Source organism: Mustela erminea, chromosome 3 (assembly GCF_009829155.1).
Source record: "Mustela erminea isolate mMusErm1 chromosome 3, mMusErm1.Pri, whole genome shotgun sequence".
Classification (NCBI taxonomy): Eukaryota; Metazoa; Chordata; class Mammalia; order Carnivora; family Mustelidae; genus Mustela; species Mustela erminea.
The window spans coordinates 6,266,791-6,288,803 of record NC_045616.1 but is presented as its reverse complement, the minus strand read 5'-3'; the positions used below and the strand labels follow the sequence as shown (position 1 = coordinate 6,288,803).

The window sequence follows — 22,013 nt, the reverse complement described above, 5'->3', positions numbered from 1 at the left end:
AGACAGATTCTTTCTTTGCTCTGACCCTCTGAAAAGCTGCAAAAAACTGCCAAGAAAAAAAACACCTCCAGAGAACAAAAGCCTAAATAAAACAATATCCACAGAGCCCAGCCCCTGGATAGACATCAGGACAACTCAACCCAAGCAAGACTGATGAAAGAACAATTCAGCAGACCCCTCCCCCCAGAAGGAAAGCCAAAAGAATAAGAGGACAACCACCACAGGTCCTCAGAACAAAGTAAAACCCCAATATCAGGGGAACACAATATACTAAGCTCTGGTATTCCTCTAAAACCTGCATATTTCAGAGGCACAATTTTTTACTTTAATTTGTTCTCATGATTCTTATTTTTTATTTTTTTAACCTTCTTACCATTACAACTAGAGGCTTAATACAACATATTCCAAAATAGATTTTTTAAAAGATTTTATTTATTTATTTGACAGAGAGAGATCACAAGTAGATGGAGAGAGAGGCAGAAAGAGAGAGAGAGAGGGAAGCAGGCTCCCTGCTGAGCAGAGAGCCCGATATGGGACTCGATCCCAGGACCCTGAGATCGTGACCTGAGCCGAAGGCAGTGGCTTAACCCACTGAGCCACCCAGGCGCCCCCCCAAAATAAATTTTTAACCTAAACATTTTTCATACAGATACCTTGGGTTCCTTTTTTCTTTTTCTCTTCTTTTTATTTGTAAATCTACATATAGATATAAGCTTCAAGGTAATCCTTTTTTCTCTATTCAATACTACCTCTATATATAAACCAGTTTTAATTTCCCTTTATCTCTGAAAAATTGAGTTCTTTAAAAAAGGTATGAAGATACACCAGGAATAACTGAAATAAACTTCTTTGTCCACATCGAGGATTATCTCCACACTCCCATCTTATTCTTCTATCAGTGTTTCTGTGTATTTGTTTTTTGTTCTGGTATTATATAAATCTTATTTTTGGGGTTCATTTTGGTTAGGTTCTTCTTTTTTTATTGTTATTTACCTTTGTCAGTATTTTTGTTTGTATGCTTTTGTTTAAATACATCATAAATCTTACTTTTGGGACTCATTTTGTTTGGGATTTTTCTCTGTGTCTTTTATTATTATTTTTCTTTCTTTTTGGTGGTGACTTCTGATTGCTCTTAAACTTTCCAGGGTGCAAATTGCCTGGATTGTGGTTGATATATTCAGCTATACATCCCCTCAATCACCTCTCAACCTCTCAACAAAGTGACTAGGAGTAGGAACACCCAACAGAGAAAATATTCAGAGACTGGGCCGTCTGCAACAGAACTATTGGACATGGACATAAATAGTATGTCTCAAAGGGAATTCAGTGTAACAATTATCCAGACAATGGTTAGATTGGAGAAAAACATTAGTGACAACATAGAATCTCTAAGGGCAGAAGTGAGAGTTCAGGGTAGAAGTTAACAATGCTATCAATAAGATATAATCTAGTCTAAATAAACTAACAGCTAGTGTAACCAAGGGTGAGGACAGAATAATGATCTAGAGGACAAATTGATAGAGAAAAAGATCAGGAGGAGGCCTGGAACAAATAGCTTAGAATCTAGGAAAACAGAATTAGGGAAATAAGTTATGCCATGAAACATTCCAATGTCAGAATTATTGGTATCCCTAAGGTGGTGGAGAAAGAAAGGAAGAAGACTATAAGATATAGTTAAACACATTTTGGATGAAAATATCCCCAATGTGGAGAATGGAAGAAGTGTTCCTGTACTAGAGGCAGAAAGGATACCCCAAATCTACAAATCTAGACTATCAACTGTAAAATTCATGCATCATAATTTTAGACAAGAGATCCTAAGGGCAGCCAAGGGGAATATATTCCTTACGCACAGAGAAGGTCTGACAAAATAACATCAGACCTGTTGACAGAAATCTAGCAAGCCAGAAAGGGTAGGCGAGACATAATCAGGGTACTAAATGAGATAAGCATGCAGCCAAGAATACTTTATCCCACAAGGCTAACATTCAGATGGAAAGGGAGATAAAGATCTTCCAAGACTGGAACGGTTAAAAGAGTACATGGCCTCCATGCCAGCCTTACAAGAAATATTAAAGGAGGGATTCAATAAAAGAAGAAAGAACCAAGAGTAACACAGAACAGAAATTTATAGAGACAATCTATATAAACAAGGGCTTCACAGGCAACATGATGTCAATAAAAACTTATCTTTCAATAATCAGTCTCAATGTGAATGGCCTAAATGCTCACATAAAATGGCACAGGATTGTAGATTGAATAAAGCAACAGGACCCATCTATATGTCTAAAAGAGAGACATTTGGAACCTAAACATACATCTAGACTGAAAGTGAAGGGATGGAGAAGCATCTTTCATGACAAAGGGCTTCAAAAGAAAGCTGGGTAGCAATTCTTGTATCAGATAAAGTAGATTTTAAGCTAAAGACTGTAGTCAGAGATACAGAATGACAGTACATTATTTTTAAAGGGTCTATCCACCAAGATAGACATTCCAATGTCAGAATTATTGGGATCCCTAAGGTGGTGGAGAAAGAAAGAAAGAAGACTATAAGATATAGTTAAACACATTTTGGAAGAAAATATCCCCAATGTGGAGAATGAAACAAGTGTTCCTGTACTAGAGGCAGAAAGGATACCCCAGATCTACATCAACTGTGAAATTCATGCATCATAATTTTAGACAAGAGATCTAAAAATAGAGATCTATTTAGAAAAGAGATCTAAAAAATACTCATTTAAATACTATATATAATATAGTATGTTGTATGTTAGTCATATATAATATAATGTATATTTATTACTATTAGTGTATATAGAATATAATATATAATATACAATATATTATATAAATTATTGAAGTATAATATAATATAGGATAAGATATATAATCACATTATATTTATTATGTTTAATGTCATACTAATTATAATATTAAATATTAATATACCTTATCTAATAAATAAATATTTATTTAAATGTTATAGATTATATATGATATATTAAGTATGTGTAATATGAATCATATGATATATTAAATCTTTATATAAATATGCCCTAAATAGGGGAACAGCCAACTATATAAACAAACTGTTATTCAAAATAAAGAGTCATATTGGGGGAGACAAGATGGCAGGGAAGTAGGAGGAGGCGCCATTTCAACCTGTACCCTAAAGTGAGCTATTACCTACCAAAGAACTCCCATCACCCATGAAATCAGCTTGAGATCAGAATCATACACGTCTGGATCTCTACAGGGGCAGAAGACACCAGTGGGCAGGTAAAGCAGAGTGGAAACGTTGGACTAATATCGGAAGATAAACAAAAGGGGGAGGGAGCCACCAGAGGCGATCCATTGGAAAGTAATACCCCAATACAAGAGTGCCCTGCGTCTGGGGACCAGCATTAACTAGGAGTCTGGTTGAAAGCATTCAAAAAAAGCAAAGGATCACGGGGGTAAATTGTGTGAATTGGGGCGGCTAGGGACAGGGGCTTCAGGTCCTGGACAGGACAGCCACCACTTGCACTGAGCCAGAGAGAGTGTGGCAGAGAAACCAGGTGTTTGTCCCTGAGCCACCAGCGTGCCTGAGAAAGTGTAGGGTCTGGCTCCTGTGAGGGTTTGAGAGCCTTGCCAGATGGCAGAATGCCCAGCCATGCTAATAGAGCCTGAGACGCATGTGTCCTTCACCCTCCCCTGAGAGAGGTGCGCAAAGGCCCAGCCTGGTGGGCTCTCGGACGGGCACCCTGCTATCAGAGCCTGAGAGGTGCACAACCCACCCTGTCCCCTGAGAGAGGTGCAGGCAACCCTGGCGCTCTTAGACCCAGAAAGACCAGGCACTCCCATCCCCGGCCAGCAGGAAATCTGAGTGTGCAATCGCTGCTTGGAACCTCTCTGGTGGTCTGGAGCTGCCCATACAGCCACAACTGCGATGGTTTTGGGTACAAGCAGAAGATCCTGTGTCGCCAGGGACCGTGGCTCAGAACCTGCTCTGCCAGTGGCCAAGGGGGGATTTATATGGACTCTGCGGCACCCACAGGGGACCAGACTGAGGCATCTCTCTGAGAGGGGTGTAGGGGTGCAGCTTGCTTTACTCTAAACCTCCAAAACCCATCAAAAGTGGTCAAGACAAGAAAAAAATGTGAACAAACATAAAAACCTCCAGAGAACAAAAGCCTGAAAAAACCAGTTTCCTCAGAACCCACCCCTTTGAGGGGGGCAGGAGAACTTAACTCAGGGAACATCATTGACTGAAAACCCACGTGGCAGGCCCCTCCCCCAGAAAACCAACCAAAAAAGAAAAAGAAAATTAAAAAAAAGACTACAAGAGAACAACCACCACTACTTCATAGATACAACTGTTATTTTTAACTCGTTCTCACTATTCTGGTTCATTTTTTTTATATAGATAATTTTTAAAGATTTTATTATTTATTTATTTGACAGACAGAGATCACAAGTAGGCAGAGAGGCAGGCAGAGAGAGAGGAGGAAGCAGGCTTCCCGCTGAGCTGAGAGCTCGATGCGGGGCTCCATCCCAGGACCCTGGGATCATGACCCGAGCCAAAGGCAGAGGCTTCAACCCACTGAGCCACCCAGGTGCCTCTAGATAATTTTTAACCTATTTACCTACAGTGAGATGTCCAGTACATCAAATTCCATAATAACCTTCTAACCTGAACTTTTTGATGCATACACCTGTGTTTTCCTTTTGCATATCTATTTTTAATTTTTTTAAATTTTAGTTTAATTTAGTCTAGTTTATTCCTTTTTTATTTTTATTTTCTAATATTCATATAGGGTTAAACTTCAAGGTAATCCCCTTTCCCCAATCAATGCTACCCTTATAGGTAAACCAATTTTTAATCCCCCTTTATCTTAGGAAAGTTGAGTCCTTAACAAAGATATCAAGATACATCCAGGAAGAATCAAAATAACCTTCCTCACCCACACTGAGAATTTATAACCACTATCCCAACTTTTTCTTCCACCAGAGTTTCTGTGTTTTTGTGTTTGACCTGATAGTATATAAATCTTTATTTGGAGTTCTTTTTGATGTAGTTCTTCCTTTATTTGCATATATATATTTTTTCCTCTTTTGTCATATACTTTTATCAGTCTTTTTGTCTGTTTTTGTTTGTATACTTCCTAAATCTTACCTTGGGGACCATTTGGGCTGAACCTTCTCTTTTATCTTCCCTTTTTTTCCTGTCTCTCTCACTCTCTCTCTCTCTTTTTCTTTTTCTTTTCTTTTTTTCTCTCATTTGGGTGGGGAATCCTTATTGTTCAGAAGCATTCCAGGGTGCACCTTGACTGCACCACAGTTGATACATCCAGCTACATCTGTTCAGCCATCTCTCACCAAAATAACTAGGAGGAGGAATGTCCAACAGAAGAAAAATACAGAGGATGGGCCTTCTGCAACAGAGCTAACGGCTATCAACATAGACAATATGTTCAGAAAGAGAATTCAGGCTTACAATTATCCAGGCAATATCTAGGTTGGAGCAAGCCATGGATGACCAAACGAAATTGATTAGGGCAGAAGTGAAAGCCACCAGCATGATGTTCACAATGTTAGGGCAGAACTGAAAGCCACCAGGGATGAGGTTCACAATGCTCTCAATGAGTGCCAATATAATCTAAATTCTCTCAAAGCTAGGGTAACCAAGACAGAAGATAGAATTAGTGATCTGGAGGACAAAAATGATTGAGAGAAAGGATCAGGAGGAAGTTTGGAACAAGCAGCTTAGATGCCATGAAATGTTCCAACGTCAGAATTATTGGTTCCCCCAACCCTTAAGCACCAAGAAGTTTCAATATTTGATGAGAATGTTTGATATTAATACAACTGTTTATTTTTTATTAAACATATATCTTACCTATGACCAAACAGTTTTATTCCTAAGCATATAATAAAATACTTGAGTGCATGTTTTCACAAGAATATTTTTGTGTCGGGAGTGATATAACATTTTTATTCATAACAGATGAAAACATCAAGGGAATCATAATATATTTGTACAATGGAGTTCAACTCAGCAATAAAAACAATAGCATTATTCCTTGTATTAACGAGGTATATTGTTTCTGTTAACATTGAAAAAAAAAAGTTGGAAGCACCAGAGAAGTAGTTGTTTAATTATATTAGTAATGGTTTCCATTTAATGTTGATGGGAGTCAGAATAATGACCACTGTATAGTTGAGGTGCTAGTAGTGAAGGAGCACTGAGAAAGTGGGTGATGGAAATGTTGTTCCTGTGGTTTTCCTCAATGGTGATAATAATGATTTCTTACTTCCAATTGTTTATTACAATCTCTTAGCCCAATTATCTGTTTTTTTTTTTTTAAGGATTTATATTTAAGTAATCTCTATACCCAACCTGGGCCTAGAATTCACAATCCCAAATGAGGGGTTTCATGCTCTTTTGACTGGGCCAGTCAGGTTCCCCTCAATTCTGTGCTTTTTCATATACCTCACAGTGCACATCATAATCTCACCATAAGTCTCAAAAGTCTGCTTTCTACTATATCCAGAGACTGGGCAGTTCTTGCTACTCTACCATTACCACTTTTATCCAAGGCAGTATATTTTAACAACTGTGCTCCTGTAATGGAAACACAATTGTGATTTTCAGTTTTCTGTAGAACCACACCAATGCCTGCCAATTTTCTTGCATTAAAGCCCAAATTCTTACCATGGTCAACCTAAAATTTAAAATTTTCCATTATCGTTATTCATTTCTACAATTTCTGTCTTTTTTCCATTAGCTTTGATGTTATCCTTTGATTTTCATTTACTTGCCATGCTTGTTTACTCTTAAAAGACATTTTTATTGGCTTCCCCCTATGCCTAAAGCATTCCTAATGAGAAATCCTTATGAATTATTAACTCATTTCAGTTCAACTTTTGACCAACTATCATTCTCATGGTTGTCCCTACATTGGACTATTTTATACAAAACCAGAAAACTCTCTCACTTTTTCTAAGCCTATTTTTAACTTTTCTTCCCTAGTAGTTACTACTGGTTGATGTACTCCAGATTTTTCAAGTCTGCTTTGTTCTGTTTTATTTTATTTTATTTTGTTTTATTTTATTTTATTTATGTCCCCTTGCATTGCAATAAAATCTTAATGAGATCAGAGAATTCTTTCAGTTCTTAAAATTGTTTACTGCCATATCACCAGTGTCTATACTAGCACAACAGACATATTTATAACCTTACATCATTTTTGAGTGAATGCATAAATGAGTGAACTATTTACAGTGAAATATATTACAGTTTCCTTATTATACTTTTAATATCAAGTGCTTGATTATAATATATTTCCTATTCACTACATTCAGACATTAAGGAGGACGTTACAAAATACATGTTTTGAGATGCAAACATTGAGTTAACAGTTGAAATGTATTCCTAGAAGCCAAATACTGTTGACAATAACACCATTTTTTCCAGGTTTCAGTTTGGAAAAGCATGTAGCTTCAATAACTATGATTAATCCATCCTGAAATGAGCAGAAATCAATGTATTTATCAGTTTATTGCATAAATATTCTTTAGATTAACATATTACAAAACAGTATTCTAGGTAAAGTAATCTATATTGGTCAATCTCAATCAATAAGGGGTTCCTAAAGTGACATTTCCTGTACAAATATCAATTATGCCAACAGTATTTTCAGGGCACCAGTAACCTCTTTATTTCTCAGGTTGTAGATGAATGGATTCAGAAGAGGTGTGATGATGGTATAAAACACTGCCACTGCTTTATCCTGTTCTGGATAATCCAAGGAGTGTGGCCTTGAATAGGTGGAGAGGGTAGTCATATAAAATAGGTTTGCCACAATTAGGTGAAAGGAACAAGTGGAGATAACTTTTGACTGTTCTTTACCTGAGCTCACCTGGAACACCACAGTAAGTACACAGGCACAGGAAGCTAGAATGGCCATGAATGGTAGCAGAAGAGTAATAAGCCCACTCAGGAGGATTATATGCTCATACTGGGAAGTATCCTGACACACCAGTGGTAACAGAGATGGAACTTCACAGAAAAAGTGGTTAACAATTTGAGACCTACAAAATGGAAGTTGAAAAGCATACAGCATATGCACTAAAGCATTGATAGAACTACTGCCCCATGCACATGTGACCATGAACCAACAGATATTCTTGTTCGTAAGTATAGGATAGTGTAAAGGGTGACAGATGGTTACATATCAATCATAGGACATGAAACCAAGGAGAAGGGCTTCAGTTCCACCAAGTGCCAAGAATACAAATGCTTGAATTTCACAACCTAAAAATGTAGTGGTCTTACTCTTTGTCAGGAAGTCAGTGATCATCTTGAGCATGGTGGTGGAGATGTACATCATGTCGATAAAGTAGAGCTGACCAAGTAGGAAGTACATTGGAGTGTGGAGTCTGATGTTCATTTGAATGAGAAGGACCAGTATGATATTCCCCATCAGAGTCACTGAAAAGAGGGTTACAATGGCAACAAAGAGGAAAGTGTCCATTTGACCATATTGGAAAAGACAAGAAAGTATAAAATCTATTTCTACACTTTGATTTCCCATCTTCATAGTTTAAACTGAAGCACATCATATCCCTAGATTCCATGGAAGTTCTTTAAGGGAAAAGAAAGTGATTATGATTACATGCTTTTATTGTCTCCATAGCATTTTCTCAACCAAATGAAATTTCAAGACCATATGCCACTTCTCTTTTCTTCCTTAAATGAGGGGAAAACAAATTTTCTTATAGAGTAACTTTCAGAGAATAAATCCTGTATGATCAGAGTTTACTCAAAATCGTTACACACAGGGCACATTTTAGAGAACGTAAGATTGCTCAATTTCCCTTAGCCTTCACTTTTTTTTTCTTTTAATCAGTAGATGAATTAATCCCAATCAATTTCCCAATGATTTTGTGGGCATCGTAAAAGTAATTTAAATTTCTATCCAGTTTGAAAAATACATGTTTCCTCATCTTATTTTCTTTTGGAAAAGTACAGAATACTTAGGCCTTTTGTTAAGCATTAAAAAAAAGTTCTGGGGCGCCTGGGTGGCTCAGTGAGTTAAGCCGCTGCCTTCGGCTCAGGTCATGATCTCAGGGTCCTGGGATTGAGTCCCGCATCGGGCTCTCTGCTCAGCGGGGAGCCTGCTTCCTCCTCTCTCTCTCTGCCTGCCTCTCTGCCTACTTGTGATCTCTCTCTGCCAAATAAATAAATAAATAATCTTTAAAAAATAAAAGTTCTTTATTCCGGGTTCCTTCCATCTCTGAATCCAAGGATAATACTGGTAAGTACTTGAACCATTGAATGCTGTAAAAAGTTCTCCATAATGTTAAATCACTCAACTATAGTCTATAACAGCTATAATAAGTATAAATACAAAACATTTCAATAATTACAGAATACTTAGGCCTTTGTAAAACATATGCATATTTTCTAAATGGTTTTTTTGCCAGTTCTGTTTCCAAAAAATAATACTATGCTAAATATTAAAAACATTGAATGCTGTAAAAACATTTTCATAAATATGAAGAAGTTAATTTTAAGCTATGCAACTTTTAATGTGTTATAAATCAAGAAAATATTTCTCCTGATAGATGAGAAACATGTGCCAAAGTTAAAGTTGCAATTAGAGGCATGTAAAATATATCAAGAATCTTCTTTCCCCAAAAAAAAAAAATTACTCCCAGAATCCTACTACAACTTCTAGGATAAATTTCTACATACAGTTAAAATTCCTGATGAGTGGCTCAATTAACTTTAATAAAAAATGAACATTGAGGAATGACAGCTTGTATGATATTATGTTCACTAATATAACTTAAAACTTACAGTTTTCAATCGTAAATAAATATAATTACAATATACCTCTGGTGTATTAAGCAATGGCTAGGAAATTCAATATAAGCAAAGTATTTAAGAATAACACTATCTTAAACACTTGTAAGAAAACTCTATATTAAAGTATGTGTGATCCAAAACCAGAAATGTTGGTAAGAAAGAAGTATCAATATTAAAATTTAGAATCATCATGGAAGATTCAAGAACAAATTAAATAGCATATCCACAAACTGAAAGTTGAAAACTTATACCAAAACAAATTTAACTAATAAGCAATTATATTTGTAGTTATTTTCATCATAATAAAACCTCTTCTAATTTTTATCACATCTGACACATATTCCCACATTATCATCCCCCAACTTCCCCTGAATTTTAAATTCTACTTTATTAAAATATTTAATGTCCATTTTTTAATTCAAAAGTGTCAGATAATCATATCCACAGATAGAAAATAAAGAAATGAGTAGGAATAAAAGCCTAACATATAGAAACTATGTCATCTCCTTAATATTATTAGGCAGTGAGAAGGTAAATATCAAAATGAAAGTATTAATAATAACCAGAACTCATCTAAAAACATAGAACTTACAAAACACTTTATTGTAATAGAAATGCATAAAATGCTCACCATGTATTTTTATATTCTGAAGTACTTTATCTATTTTACACACATTAATTATTTAAAAAAATATTGTTGGATATAAATTAGTGATAAGCATAATGCAAAATGTTGAGTTGTGTTTTTTTTTAAGATTTCATTTATTTATTTGACATATAGAGAGATCCCAAGTAGACAGAGTGGCAGGCAGAGAGAGAGGGAGAAAGAGTCTCCCTGCTGAGCAGAGAGCCCGATGCAGGCCTCAATCCCAGGACCCTGAGATTATGACCTGAGCTGAAGGCAGAGGCTTAACTCACTGAGCCACCCAGTCAGCCCCAAAATGTTAAGATTTAAATTTAAAAAAAAACATATGTTTACTAGCCTAATCAGAATGCAAGGATATTCCAGGGTCATGCTCCCTTAAATATGAGATACAGACTGTTATGAAATTCCAGTCCTATCTCACTGTGGCAAGGTGCCCTCTACTCCTTTTGTCCTTGTAAAGCTGTGATGATTCAAATTTAATGTGAGTAAACAAAACAAAACAAAAATGAAACAAAAACAAAAACAACAACAAAAAAAACACCTCAAATAGTTACCTCTATGTTCTTTTTACAAATCACTTGAAAAAAATGTTAACTGGATGAAGCACTGGGTGTGGTACATAACCAATGAATCTTGGAACACAGAAGAAATAAAATTAAATTAAAAATATATTAATTGAATAGCCATCTTATAAATAGTCCCAATTGAAAATATGCCCATGTCAGAAGCATAAGATTATTTACTCTACGTAATCATCAAAATGAAACACATTTACATAAACAGTAGGTCTGAGAGTAATTTCCTGTTTTCTTTTTAATGTAAGTCACATTAAACTCATCAAGGCATTCTAATTTCTTTTGACTTACTTCAGAGGACTCAGAAGAGTAAACACCTTTTGATGTGTGAATGAGTTGTACTGTGAAGACTTCTTTCACCAAGCCATGCTTATGAAACTAAAGGAAAAGACATTAATGTAAAACATTATGTTTCCTTCTAGATGATCAAGCATATAAATTGTCTTTTATTCTATAAAATCATTAAACATCATTTCCCTTTAGGCATATAGCCCCTTATAGAAGTCTGTATGTCATTCTTCTAGAATTTTGTTCTTAAAATAAAACATTGAAAATGGAATGAAAGATATATCTGCAATAGTATATGTAGAAAAGATTCATAACACTGACATGAGGGCTGTAATTAGAATTGCAGCAATCACTTCTTTAATATACTTAGAGTATTTTTTGATCATCTATATAAAAGAGTTACACAGGCAGAATCACATATATTCTGAACAATTGAGTTATTGAATGTGGCATATCTGAAGAATACCTCCAAAAAAAAAAATTCCAAAAGTAAAAAAAATGCTTAAGTCTCTACTATCAGTGTTTAAATTTATTGGTGATGTTTTGCCTCGAAAATAAGTCTTCAATAATTTAGTATGATAAATCCAGTAGAAAGTATAATGAAAAGATACACATTCATTACCTTCCCCTGTAAGATTTGGAATCTTTCTGGGCAAATGGGCTGACTGCCTAATCGTGGTAGAGACTCATATTTGATTTCCAACAGCCCCTTTGGTTTCTAGTCCACAATTAAGCACATTGTAGACATTGCATATGATGTATTTTTAGAGCTGAGGTCATTCTGTCAAAAGAAAATAAAATTGAGCTCCAGGCAAAAGCGCAAATATATTTATTAAAATGAAAATAAATCACCAGAGTTGTCTGATAGGATTTCAGGAAATATTACTTCACTATAATTTACATTTAAAATATGCATACAAGGGGTGCCTGGGTGGCTCAACGGGTTAAAGCCCCTGCCTTTGGCTCAGGTTGTGATCTCAGGGTCCTGGGATTAAACCTCACATTGGGATCCTCGCTCAGGAGGGAGCCTTCTTCCCCCTTTCTCTATGCCTGCCTCTCTGCCTCCTTATAATCACTTTCTCTCTGGCAAGAAACTAAATACAATCTTTAAAAAATAAATAAATAGAGAGAGGAGTCAAGATGGCGGAGAAGTAGCAGGCTGAGACTACTTCAGCTAGCAGAAGATCAGCTAGATAGCTTATCTAAAGATTGTAAACACCTGCAAATCCATCGGCAGATCAAAGAGAAGAAAAACAGCAATTCTGGAAACAGAAAAACAACCACTTTCTGAAAGGTAGGGCTGGCGGAGAAGTGAATCCAAAGTGACGGGAAGATAGACCCCGGGGGGAGGGGCTGGCTCCCGACAAGCGGCGGAGCAATGGAGCACAAAATCGGGACTTTTAAAAGTCTGTTCCGCTGAGGTACATTGCTCCAGAGGCTAAACGGGGGCGAAGCCCACGCGGGGTCAGTGTGGCCTCAGGTCCGGCAGGGTCACAGAAGGATCAGGGGTGTCTGAGTGTCGCAGAGCTTGCATGTATTGGAATGGGAAAACTGGCTACAGAGACAGAGACGACAGTAAGATCACAGCTCGGGGTTACCTTGAACCGGTCGCAGGCTTGGTGAGCTCGGAGCACGGCCGGAGGTCAGGCAGACGGGAAAACAGGGCGCTGTTTGTTGAGGGCACACTGAGGAGTGGGGCCCCGGGCTCTCAGCTCCTCTGGGCCGGAGACCAGGAGGCCGACATTTGTATTCCTGTCCTCCAGAACTCTACGGAAAGCGCTCAGGGAACAAAAGCTCCTGAAAGCAAACCCAAGCGGACTACTCAGCCCGGCCCCTGGTAAGGGCGGTGCAATTCCCCCTGGGGCAAAGACACTTGAGAATCTCTACACCAGGCCCCTCCCCCAGAAGATCAACAAGAAATCCAGCCAAGACCAAGTTCACCTACCAAGGAGTGTGGTTTCAATACCAAGGAGAGCAGCAGAATTCCAGAGGAGGAGAAAGCAAAGAAGGGAACTCATGGCTTTCTCCCTGTGACTTTTTTAGTCTTGCAGTTAATTTAATTTTTTTCTTTTTCATTTTTTTCTCTTCTTCTGCTAATTTTTTTAAACTTTTACCCTTTTCTTTTTTAACGTTTTTTAACTACTTTATCTAATATATATATTTTTTCTTTTTTATGTTTTTCTTTATTCATTTTCTTTTTTTAATTCTTTTCTTTTTTTTTTCTTTTTTCATTTTTTTTTCTTTCTTTCTTTTTGAACCTCTTTTTATCCCCTTTCTACACCCTCACGATTTGGGATCTCTTCTGATTTGGTTAAAACATATTTTCCTGGGGTTGTTGCTACCCTTTTAGTATTTTACTTGCTCATTCATATACTCTTATCTGGACAAGATGACAAGGCGGAAAAATTCACCAAGAAAAAAAAAAAAAAAACAGAACAAGAGGCAGTACTGAAGGCTAGGGACTTAATCAATACAGACATTGGTAATATGTCAGATCTAGAGTTCAAAATGACAATTCTCAAGGTACTAGCCAGGCTAGAAAAAGGCTTGGAAGATATTAGAGAAACCCTCTCGGGAGATATAAAAGCCCTTTCTGGAGAAATAAAAGAACTAAAATCTAACCACGTTGAAATCAAAAAAGCTATTAATGAGTTGCAATCAAAAATGGAGGCTCTCACTGCTAGGATAAATGAGGCAGAAGAAAGAATTAGTTATACAGAAGACCAAATGACAGAGAATAAAGAAGCTGAGCAAAAGAGCGACAAACAGCTACTGGACCATGAGGGGAGAATTCGAGAGATTAGTGACACCATAAGATGAAACAACATTAGAATAATTGGGATTCCAGAAGAAGAAGAAAGAGAGAGGGGAGCAGAAGGTATACTGGAGAGAATTATTGGGGAGAATTTCCCCAATATGGCAAAGGGAACGAGCATCAAAATTCAGGAGGTTCAGAGAACGCCCCTCAAAATCAATAAGAATAGGCCCACACCCCGTCACCTAATAGTAAAATTTACAAGTCTCAGTGACAAAGAGAAAGTCCTGAAAGCAGCCTGGGAAAAGAAGTCAGTAACATACAATAGTAAAAATAATAGATTGTCAGCTGACTTATCCAAAGAGACCTGGCAGGCCAGAAAGAGCTGGCATGATATTTTCAAAGCACTAAACGAGAAAAACATGCAGCCAAGAATACTATATTCAGCTAGGTTATCATTGAAAATAGAAGGAGAGATTAAAAACTTCAAGGACAAACAAAAACTGAAAGAATTTGCAAACACCAAACCAGCTCTACAGGAAATAATGAAAGGGGTCCTCTAAGCAAAGAGAGAGCCTACAAGTGGTAGATCAGCAAGGAACAGAGACAATATACAGTAACAGTCACCTTATAGGCAATACAATGGCACTAAATTCATATCTCTCAATAGTTACCCTGAATGTTAATGGGCTAAATGCCCCTGTCAAAAGACACAGGCTATCAGAATGGATAAAAAAACAAAACCCATCTATATGTTGCCTCCAAGAAACTCATTTTAAGCCCGAAGACACCTCCAGATTTAAAGTGAGGGGTGGAAAAGAATTTACCATGCTAATGGACATCAGAAGAAAGCAGGAGTGGCAATCCTTATATCAGATCAATTAGATTTTAAGCCAAAGACTATAATAGGAGAAGAGAAAGGACATTATATCATACTCAAAGGGTCTGTCCAACAAGAAGGTCTAACAACTTTAAATATCTATGCCCCCAACGTGGGAGCAGCCAACTATATAAACCAAATAATAACAAAATCAAAGAAACACATCAACAATAATACAATAATAGTGTGGGACTTTAACACTCCCCTCACTGAAATGGACAGATCATCCAAGAAAAAGATCAGCAAGGAAATAAAGGCCTTCAACGACACACTGGACCAGATGGACATCACAGATATATTCAGAACATTTCATCCCAAAGCAACAGAATACACATTCTTCTCTAGTGCACATGGAACATTCTCCAGAATAGATCACATCCTCGGTCCTAAATGAGACTCAACCGGTATCAAAAGATTGGGATCATTCCCTGCATATTTTCAGACCACAATGCTCTGAAGCTAGAACTCAATCACAAGAGGAAGTTTGGAAAGAACCCAAATACATGGAGACTAAACAGCATCCTTCTAAATAATGAATAGGTCAACCGGGAAATTGAAGAATTAAAAAAAATCATGGAAACAAATGATAATAAAAATACAACGGTTCAAAATCTGTGGGACACAACAAAGGCAGTACTGAGAGGAAAATATATAGGCGGTACAAGCCTTTCTCAAGAAACAAGAAAGGTCTCAGGTACACAACCTAACCCTACACCTAAAGGAGCTGGAGAAAGAACAAGAAAGAAACCCTAAGCCCAGCAGGAGAAGAGAAATCATAAATATCAGAGCAGAAATCAATGAAATAGAAAACAAAAAAACAATAGAGCAAATCAACGAAACTAGGATCTGGTTCTTTGAAAGAATTAATAAAATTGATAAGCCCCTGGCCAGACTTATCAAAAAGAAAAGATAAAGGACCCAAATAAATAAAATCATGAATGCAAGAGAAGAGAGCACAACTAACACCAAAGAAATACAAACTATTATAAGAACATACTATGAGCAACTCTACACCAACAAATTTGACAATCTGGAAGAAATGGATTCATTCCTAGAGACATATAAACTACCACAACTGAACCAGGAAGAAATAGAAAGCCTGAACAGACCCATAACCAGTAAGGAGATTGAAACAGTCATTAAAAATCTCCAAACAAACAAAAGCCCAGGGCCAGACGGCTTCCTGGGGGAATTCTACCAAACATTTAAAGTAGAACTAATTCCTATTCTCCTGAAACTGTTCCAAAAATATAAATGGAAGGAAAACTTCCACACTCATTTTATGAGGCCAGCATCACCTTGATCCCAAAACCAGACAAGGATCCCATCAAAAAAGAGAGCTATAGACCAATATCCCTGATGAACACAGATGCAAAAATTCTCACCAAAATACTAGCCAATAGGATTCAATAGTACATTAAAAGGATTATTCACCACTACCAAGTGGGATTTATTCCAGGGCGGCAAGTTTGGTTCAACATCCACAAATCAGTCAATGTGATAGAACACATCAATAAAAGAAAGAACAAGAACAATATGATACTCTCAATAGATGCTGAAAAAGCATTTGACAAAGTACAGCATCCCTTCTTGATCAAAACTCTTCAAAGTGTAAGGATAGAGGGCACATACCTCAATATCATCAAAGCCATCTATGAGAAACCCATCGCAAATATTCTCAATGGAGAAAAACTGAAAGCTTTTCCACTAAGGTCAGGAACACGGTAGGGATGACCATTATCACCACTGCTATTCAACATAGTACTAGAAGTCCTAGCCTCAGCAATCAGACAACAAAAGGAAATTAAAGGCATCCAAATCGGCAAAGAAGAAGTCAAATTATCACTCTTCGCAGATGATATGATACTATATGTGGAAAATCCAAAAGACTCCACTCCAAAACTGCTAGAACTTGTACAGGAATTCAGTAAAGTGTCAGGATATAAAATCAATGCACAGAAATCAGTTGCATTTCTCTACACCAACAGCAAGACAGAAGAAAGAGAAATTAAGGAGTCAATCCCATTTAAAATTGCACCCAAAACCATAAGATACCTAGGATTAAACCTAACCAAAGAGGCACAGAATCTATACTCAGGAAACTATAAAGTACTCATGAAAGAAATTGAGGAAGACACAAAGAAATGGAAAAATGTTCCATGCTCCTGGATTGGAAGAATAAATATTGTGAAAATGTCTATGCTACCTAAAGCAATCTACACATTTAATGCAATTCCTATCAAAGGACCATCCATCTTTTTCAAAGAAATGGAGCAAATAATTCTAAAATTTATATGGAACCAGAAAAGACCTCGAATAGCCAAAGGGATATTGAAAAAGAAAGCCAAAGTTGGTGGCATCACAATTCTGGTCTTCAAGCTCTATTACAAAGCTCTCATCCTCAAGACAGCATGGTACTGGCACAAAAACAGACACATAGATCAATGGAACAGAATAGAGAGCCCAGAAATAGGCCCTCAACTCTATGGTCAATTAATCTCCGACAAAGCAGCGAAGAATGTCCAGTGGAAAAAAGACAGCCTCTTCAATAAATGGTGTTGGGAAAATTGCACAGCCACATGCAGAAAAATGAAATTGGACCATTTCCTTACACCACACATGAAAATAGACTCAAAATGGATGAAGGACCTCAATGTGTGAAAGGAATCCATCAAAATCCTTGAGGAGAACACAGGCAGCAACCTCTTCGACCTCAGCCACAGCAACATCTTCCTAGGAACATCGCCAAAGGCAAGGGAAGCAAGGACAAAAATGAACTATTGGGATTTCATCAAGATCAAAAGCTTTTGCACAGCAAGGGAAACAGTTAACAAAATCAAAAGACAACTGACAGAATGGGAGAAGATGTTTGCAAACGACATATCAGATAAAGGACTAGTGCCCATAATCTATAATGAACTTAGCAAACTCAACACCCAAAGAACAAATAATCTAATCAAGAAATGGGCAGAGGACATGAACAGACATTTCTGAAAAGAAGACATCCAGATGGCCAACAGAAACATGAAAAAGTGCTCCATATCACTCAGCATCAGGGAAATACAAATCAAAACCAAATGAGATATCACCTCACACCAGTCAGAATGGCTAAAATCAACAAGTCAGGAAATGACAGATGCTGGCGAGGATGCGGAGAAAGGGGAACCCTCCTACATTGTTGGTGGATATGCAAGCTGGTGCAGCCACTCTGGAAAACTGCATGGAGGTTCCTCAAAATGTTGAAAATAGAACTGCCCTATGACCCAGCAATTGCACTATTGGGTATTTACCCTAAAGATACAAACATAGTGATCCAAAGGGGCACGTGCACCCGAATGTTTATAGCAGCAATGTCCACAATAGCCAAACTATGGAAGGAACCTAGATGTCCATCAACAGATGAATGATCAAGAAGATGTGGTATATATACACAATGGAATACTATGCAGCCATCAAAAGAAATGAAATCTTGCCATTTACGACAACATGGATGGAACTAGAGTGTATCATGCTTAGCGAAATAAGTCAAGCGGAGAAAGACAACTATCATATGATCTCCCCGATATGAGGAAGTGGTGATGCAACATGGGGGCTTAATTGGGTAGGAGAAGAATCAACGAAACAAGATGGGAATGGGAGGGAGACAAACCATAAGTGACTCTTAATCTCACAAAACAAACTGAAGGCTGCTGGGGGGAGGGGGATTGGGGGATGGGGTTGGGGTTATGGACATTGGGCAGGGTATGTGCTTTGGTGAGTGCTGTGAAGTGTGTAAACCTGGCGATTCACAGACATGTACCCCTGGGGATAAAAATATATGTTTATAAAAAATAAAAAATAATAAATAATAAATAAATAAATAAATAAATAAAATGTGCATACGAATTCATCTCCACATAATTAATAGCCACCTACATGAACTTTGATTATTTTTGTGTATGAAATAGGAAAGAGTTGCTGAGGAAGTATATGACACAGGGGATATCTAATTAAGCAGTGAATTTTCCTTGATACAACAATCCTAAGAATGTCAACATAGTTATGGAAGTAGGACCATGGAGCAAGTTAGGTACAAGCTCATAGATTAATTTAAATAATAGCATGGTGTTTGCCTTATCTTTTCTATAGTAATAATATTTAATTATTTAATTAATAGAAAATAAAATGAAGTTGTATTTTAAACTCTCAACCCCTGAATTTCATTGGATGATATAGGCCAAACTCATGTATTCATATATAAAATGACAAGGAAAGGAAACACACAAACAAGGAAACAATGTTGAAATACCTTAAATATCAAGGTAATGTAGTTTAGGGTTCAAAGAGAACATACACATGCACTATTGAGTATTTACCCCAAAGATACAGATCTAATGAAAAGAATAGCCATTTGTACCCCAATATTCATAGAAGCAATGGCCACAATTGTTAAACTGTGGAAAGAGCCAAGATGCCCTTCAACAGATGAATGGATAAAGAAGATATGGTCCATATATATGGTGGAATATTATGCCTCCTCAGAAAGGCTGAGTACCCAACTTTTCTATCAACATGGATGGGACTGGAGGAGATTATGTTGAGTGAAATAAGTCAAGCAAGAAAGTAAATTATCATATGGTTTCAGTTACTTGTGGACAATAAGGAATAGCATGGAGGACATTAAGAGAAGGAAAGGAAAAATGAATTGGGGGAAATCAGAGGAGGAGATGAACATGAGAGACTGTGAACTCTGAGAAACAAACTGAGGGTTTTGGAGGGGGGAGGTGGGATGGGTGAGCATGGTGGTGGGTATTAAGGAGGGCACATATTTCATGGAGCACTGGGTAAGGTGCATAGACAGTGAATCTTGGAACACTGCAAAAAAAATACACAGATCTACTTTACCCTTTCCTTATTTTGATTGTAAGATAATTCAGTGAATTAAGATTAAAATGAGGGTGTATCTTCTATCCTCCCTCCCCCAATTATTTTACACGTAAAATTTAGTGACTCTTACTTTCCTATAAAATGACTTAGTTATGAAAAGGCTTTCTCCAAAAAGAAAACGTCAGCAATAAATCATGCATGCTTGTCCTCAGAGGGGGAAAAAAAAAAAAGGAATAATGTAATTCAGATCACAGCTTTTAAATAAAGTTTGAATCCCATAGGTCATCAACACTTACATCAAGGTTAGTCATTGCTGGAAATAAGACTATCATGGGACAAAACTACAATTTTAGAATCCTGAAATTGACAGTCTTTGGTGATTTCTTTAAGAAAAAAATACAATGTTCAGTTAAGATAGGATCTTTGGAAGGGTCCGTACAAGCCAACGGCCCTAAAGCTTATGTCTTTACTAGCTTTAAGATAATTCCTGGAGTCCACAGTCTCTCATGGTTCCTCTTCCCCTCCAAAAAACAAACTCAGAGTTTTAGAGGGGAGAAGTGTGAGAGGATGGGTGAGTCTAGTGGTGGTTATTAAGGAGGACACATATTGCATGGATCAATAGGTGCTATACACAAACAATGACTCATTGAACACTACATCGAAAACAAATGATGTGGGACACCTGGGTGCTCAGTGGGTTAAGCTTCTGCCTTAGGCTCAAGTAATGATCTCAGGGTCCTGGGATTAAGCCCTGCACTGGGCTTTCTGCTCAGCAGGGAGCCTGCTTCCCCTCCCCCTCTGCTTGCCTCTCTGCCTACTTGTGATATCTCTCTCTTTCTCTCTCTCGCTCTCTCTGTCAAACACATAAATAAAGTTTTAAAAAAAGACTAATTATGTATTGTATGGTTACTAAACACAATAAAAAATATAATTCAACATCTAAATTTAGATCTAATACTTTTAGTAATGGTGCTATTTGTTATTTTTTTATTTGAACTTGACATTGAATTTGACATTGTTTGCAAAAATTATTTTAAATGTATTATAAGTAACAAATGTAAACTACTTAGGATTGTTATGAAAAGGTCAGAGTCTGGCTCAAAACAAAACAAAACAAACAAAACAAAACCTTCCATGTTATAAAAATGGGTGTATGCCCTTAGTTTTCCAACATTTAGCAAGAGAGTCAAAATGGAATGTGCTGATGGAATGGAACTAAGGAAGAATGGCTAATCAGCATAAATTGGATAATCAGAATTGTTTGTTTTCTTTTTTCTGAGATTTGGTCCCACTTTTTTATTGTGAATGGTGATGGTACATAGAGCCGAGGATGATTTTGGATAATTAAATTAATAAGTGTAGGCAAGCAATTCACAATATTGTCTGACATAGAACACCCAATAAATACTTCTTTTTAAATGTTGTTTTTGCTGTTATTATTCTCTTTTTTTGATTACTATTCTGTGGATTCAGAACGGAGGCATGTCCTTCATTGCTCAAACCCTTCAATAGTTGTCTTAGTGCAATTTAGTTCTATTTTATTTAAGATTTAATCATTTATTTATTTATTAAAGATTTTATTTATTTGACAGAGATCACAAGTAGGCAGAGAGGCAGGCAGAGAGAGAGGAGGAAGCAGGCCTCCTGCTGAGCAGAGAGCCCGATGTGGGGCCCGATCCCAGGACCCTGAGATCATGGCCTGAGCAGAAGGCAGAGGCTTAACCCACTGAGCCACCCAGGCCCCCCAGATTTAATCATTTATTTATGAGAGAGTGAGAGCGAGCATGAGTGGTGGGTGTTTAGAGCAGACTATAAGGAAAAAGCTGACTCCCCAATGAGCAGAGAGCCAGACTTGGGGCTCAGTTCCGGGGTCTTGGGATCATGGCCTGACCTGAAAGCAGGCATTTAACCCTACTGAGCCGCCCAGGTCCTGGTAAAATACAATTTATGTCTCTGTGGATCTAGTGGGAAAATTTCTTTCAAGCCTAGATCTTTTTTTTTCTTCCCACTATCAAAGACATGGCATTGTGATGGCAAAGAACTATCATTCACAGTAACAAACACTGAGCCATCAAATAAGTGTTTAGCCTACTGATTCCACCGAAATGAGTTAGAAGAAAATTGCAGTGCCTTAATGAATGTATTCATAT

The 22,013-nt window shown here is 37.2% G+C and overlaps 1 protein-coding gene across 1 annotated transcript; it reads right to left on the bottom strand.

Annotated features, from left to right (window-relative positions):
* Window positions 1–7,661: 7,661 nt before the first annotated feature.
* Window positions 7,662–8,582, bottom strand: LOC116585764 (olfactory receptor 2AK2-like). The gene is given in 1 exon segment (XM_032335024.1): window positions 7,662–8,582. A coding segment is annotated over 1 exon segment (921 nt).
* Window positions 8,583–22,013: the final 13,431 nt, after the last annotated feature.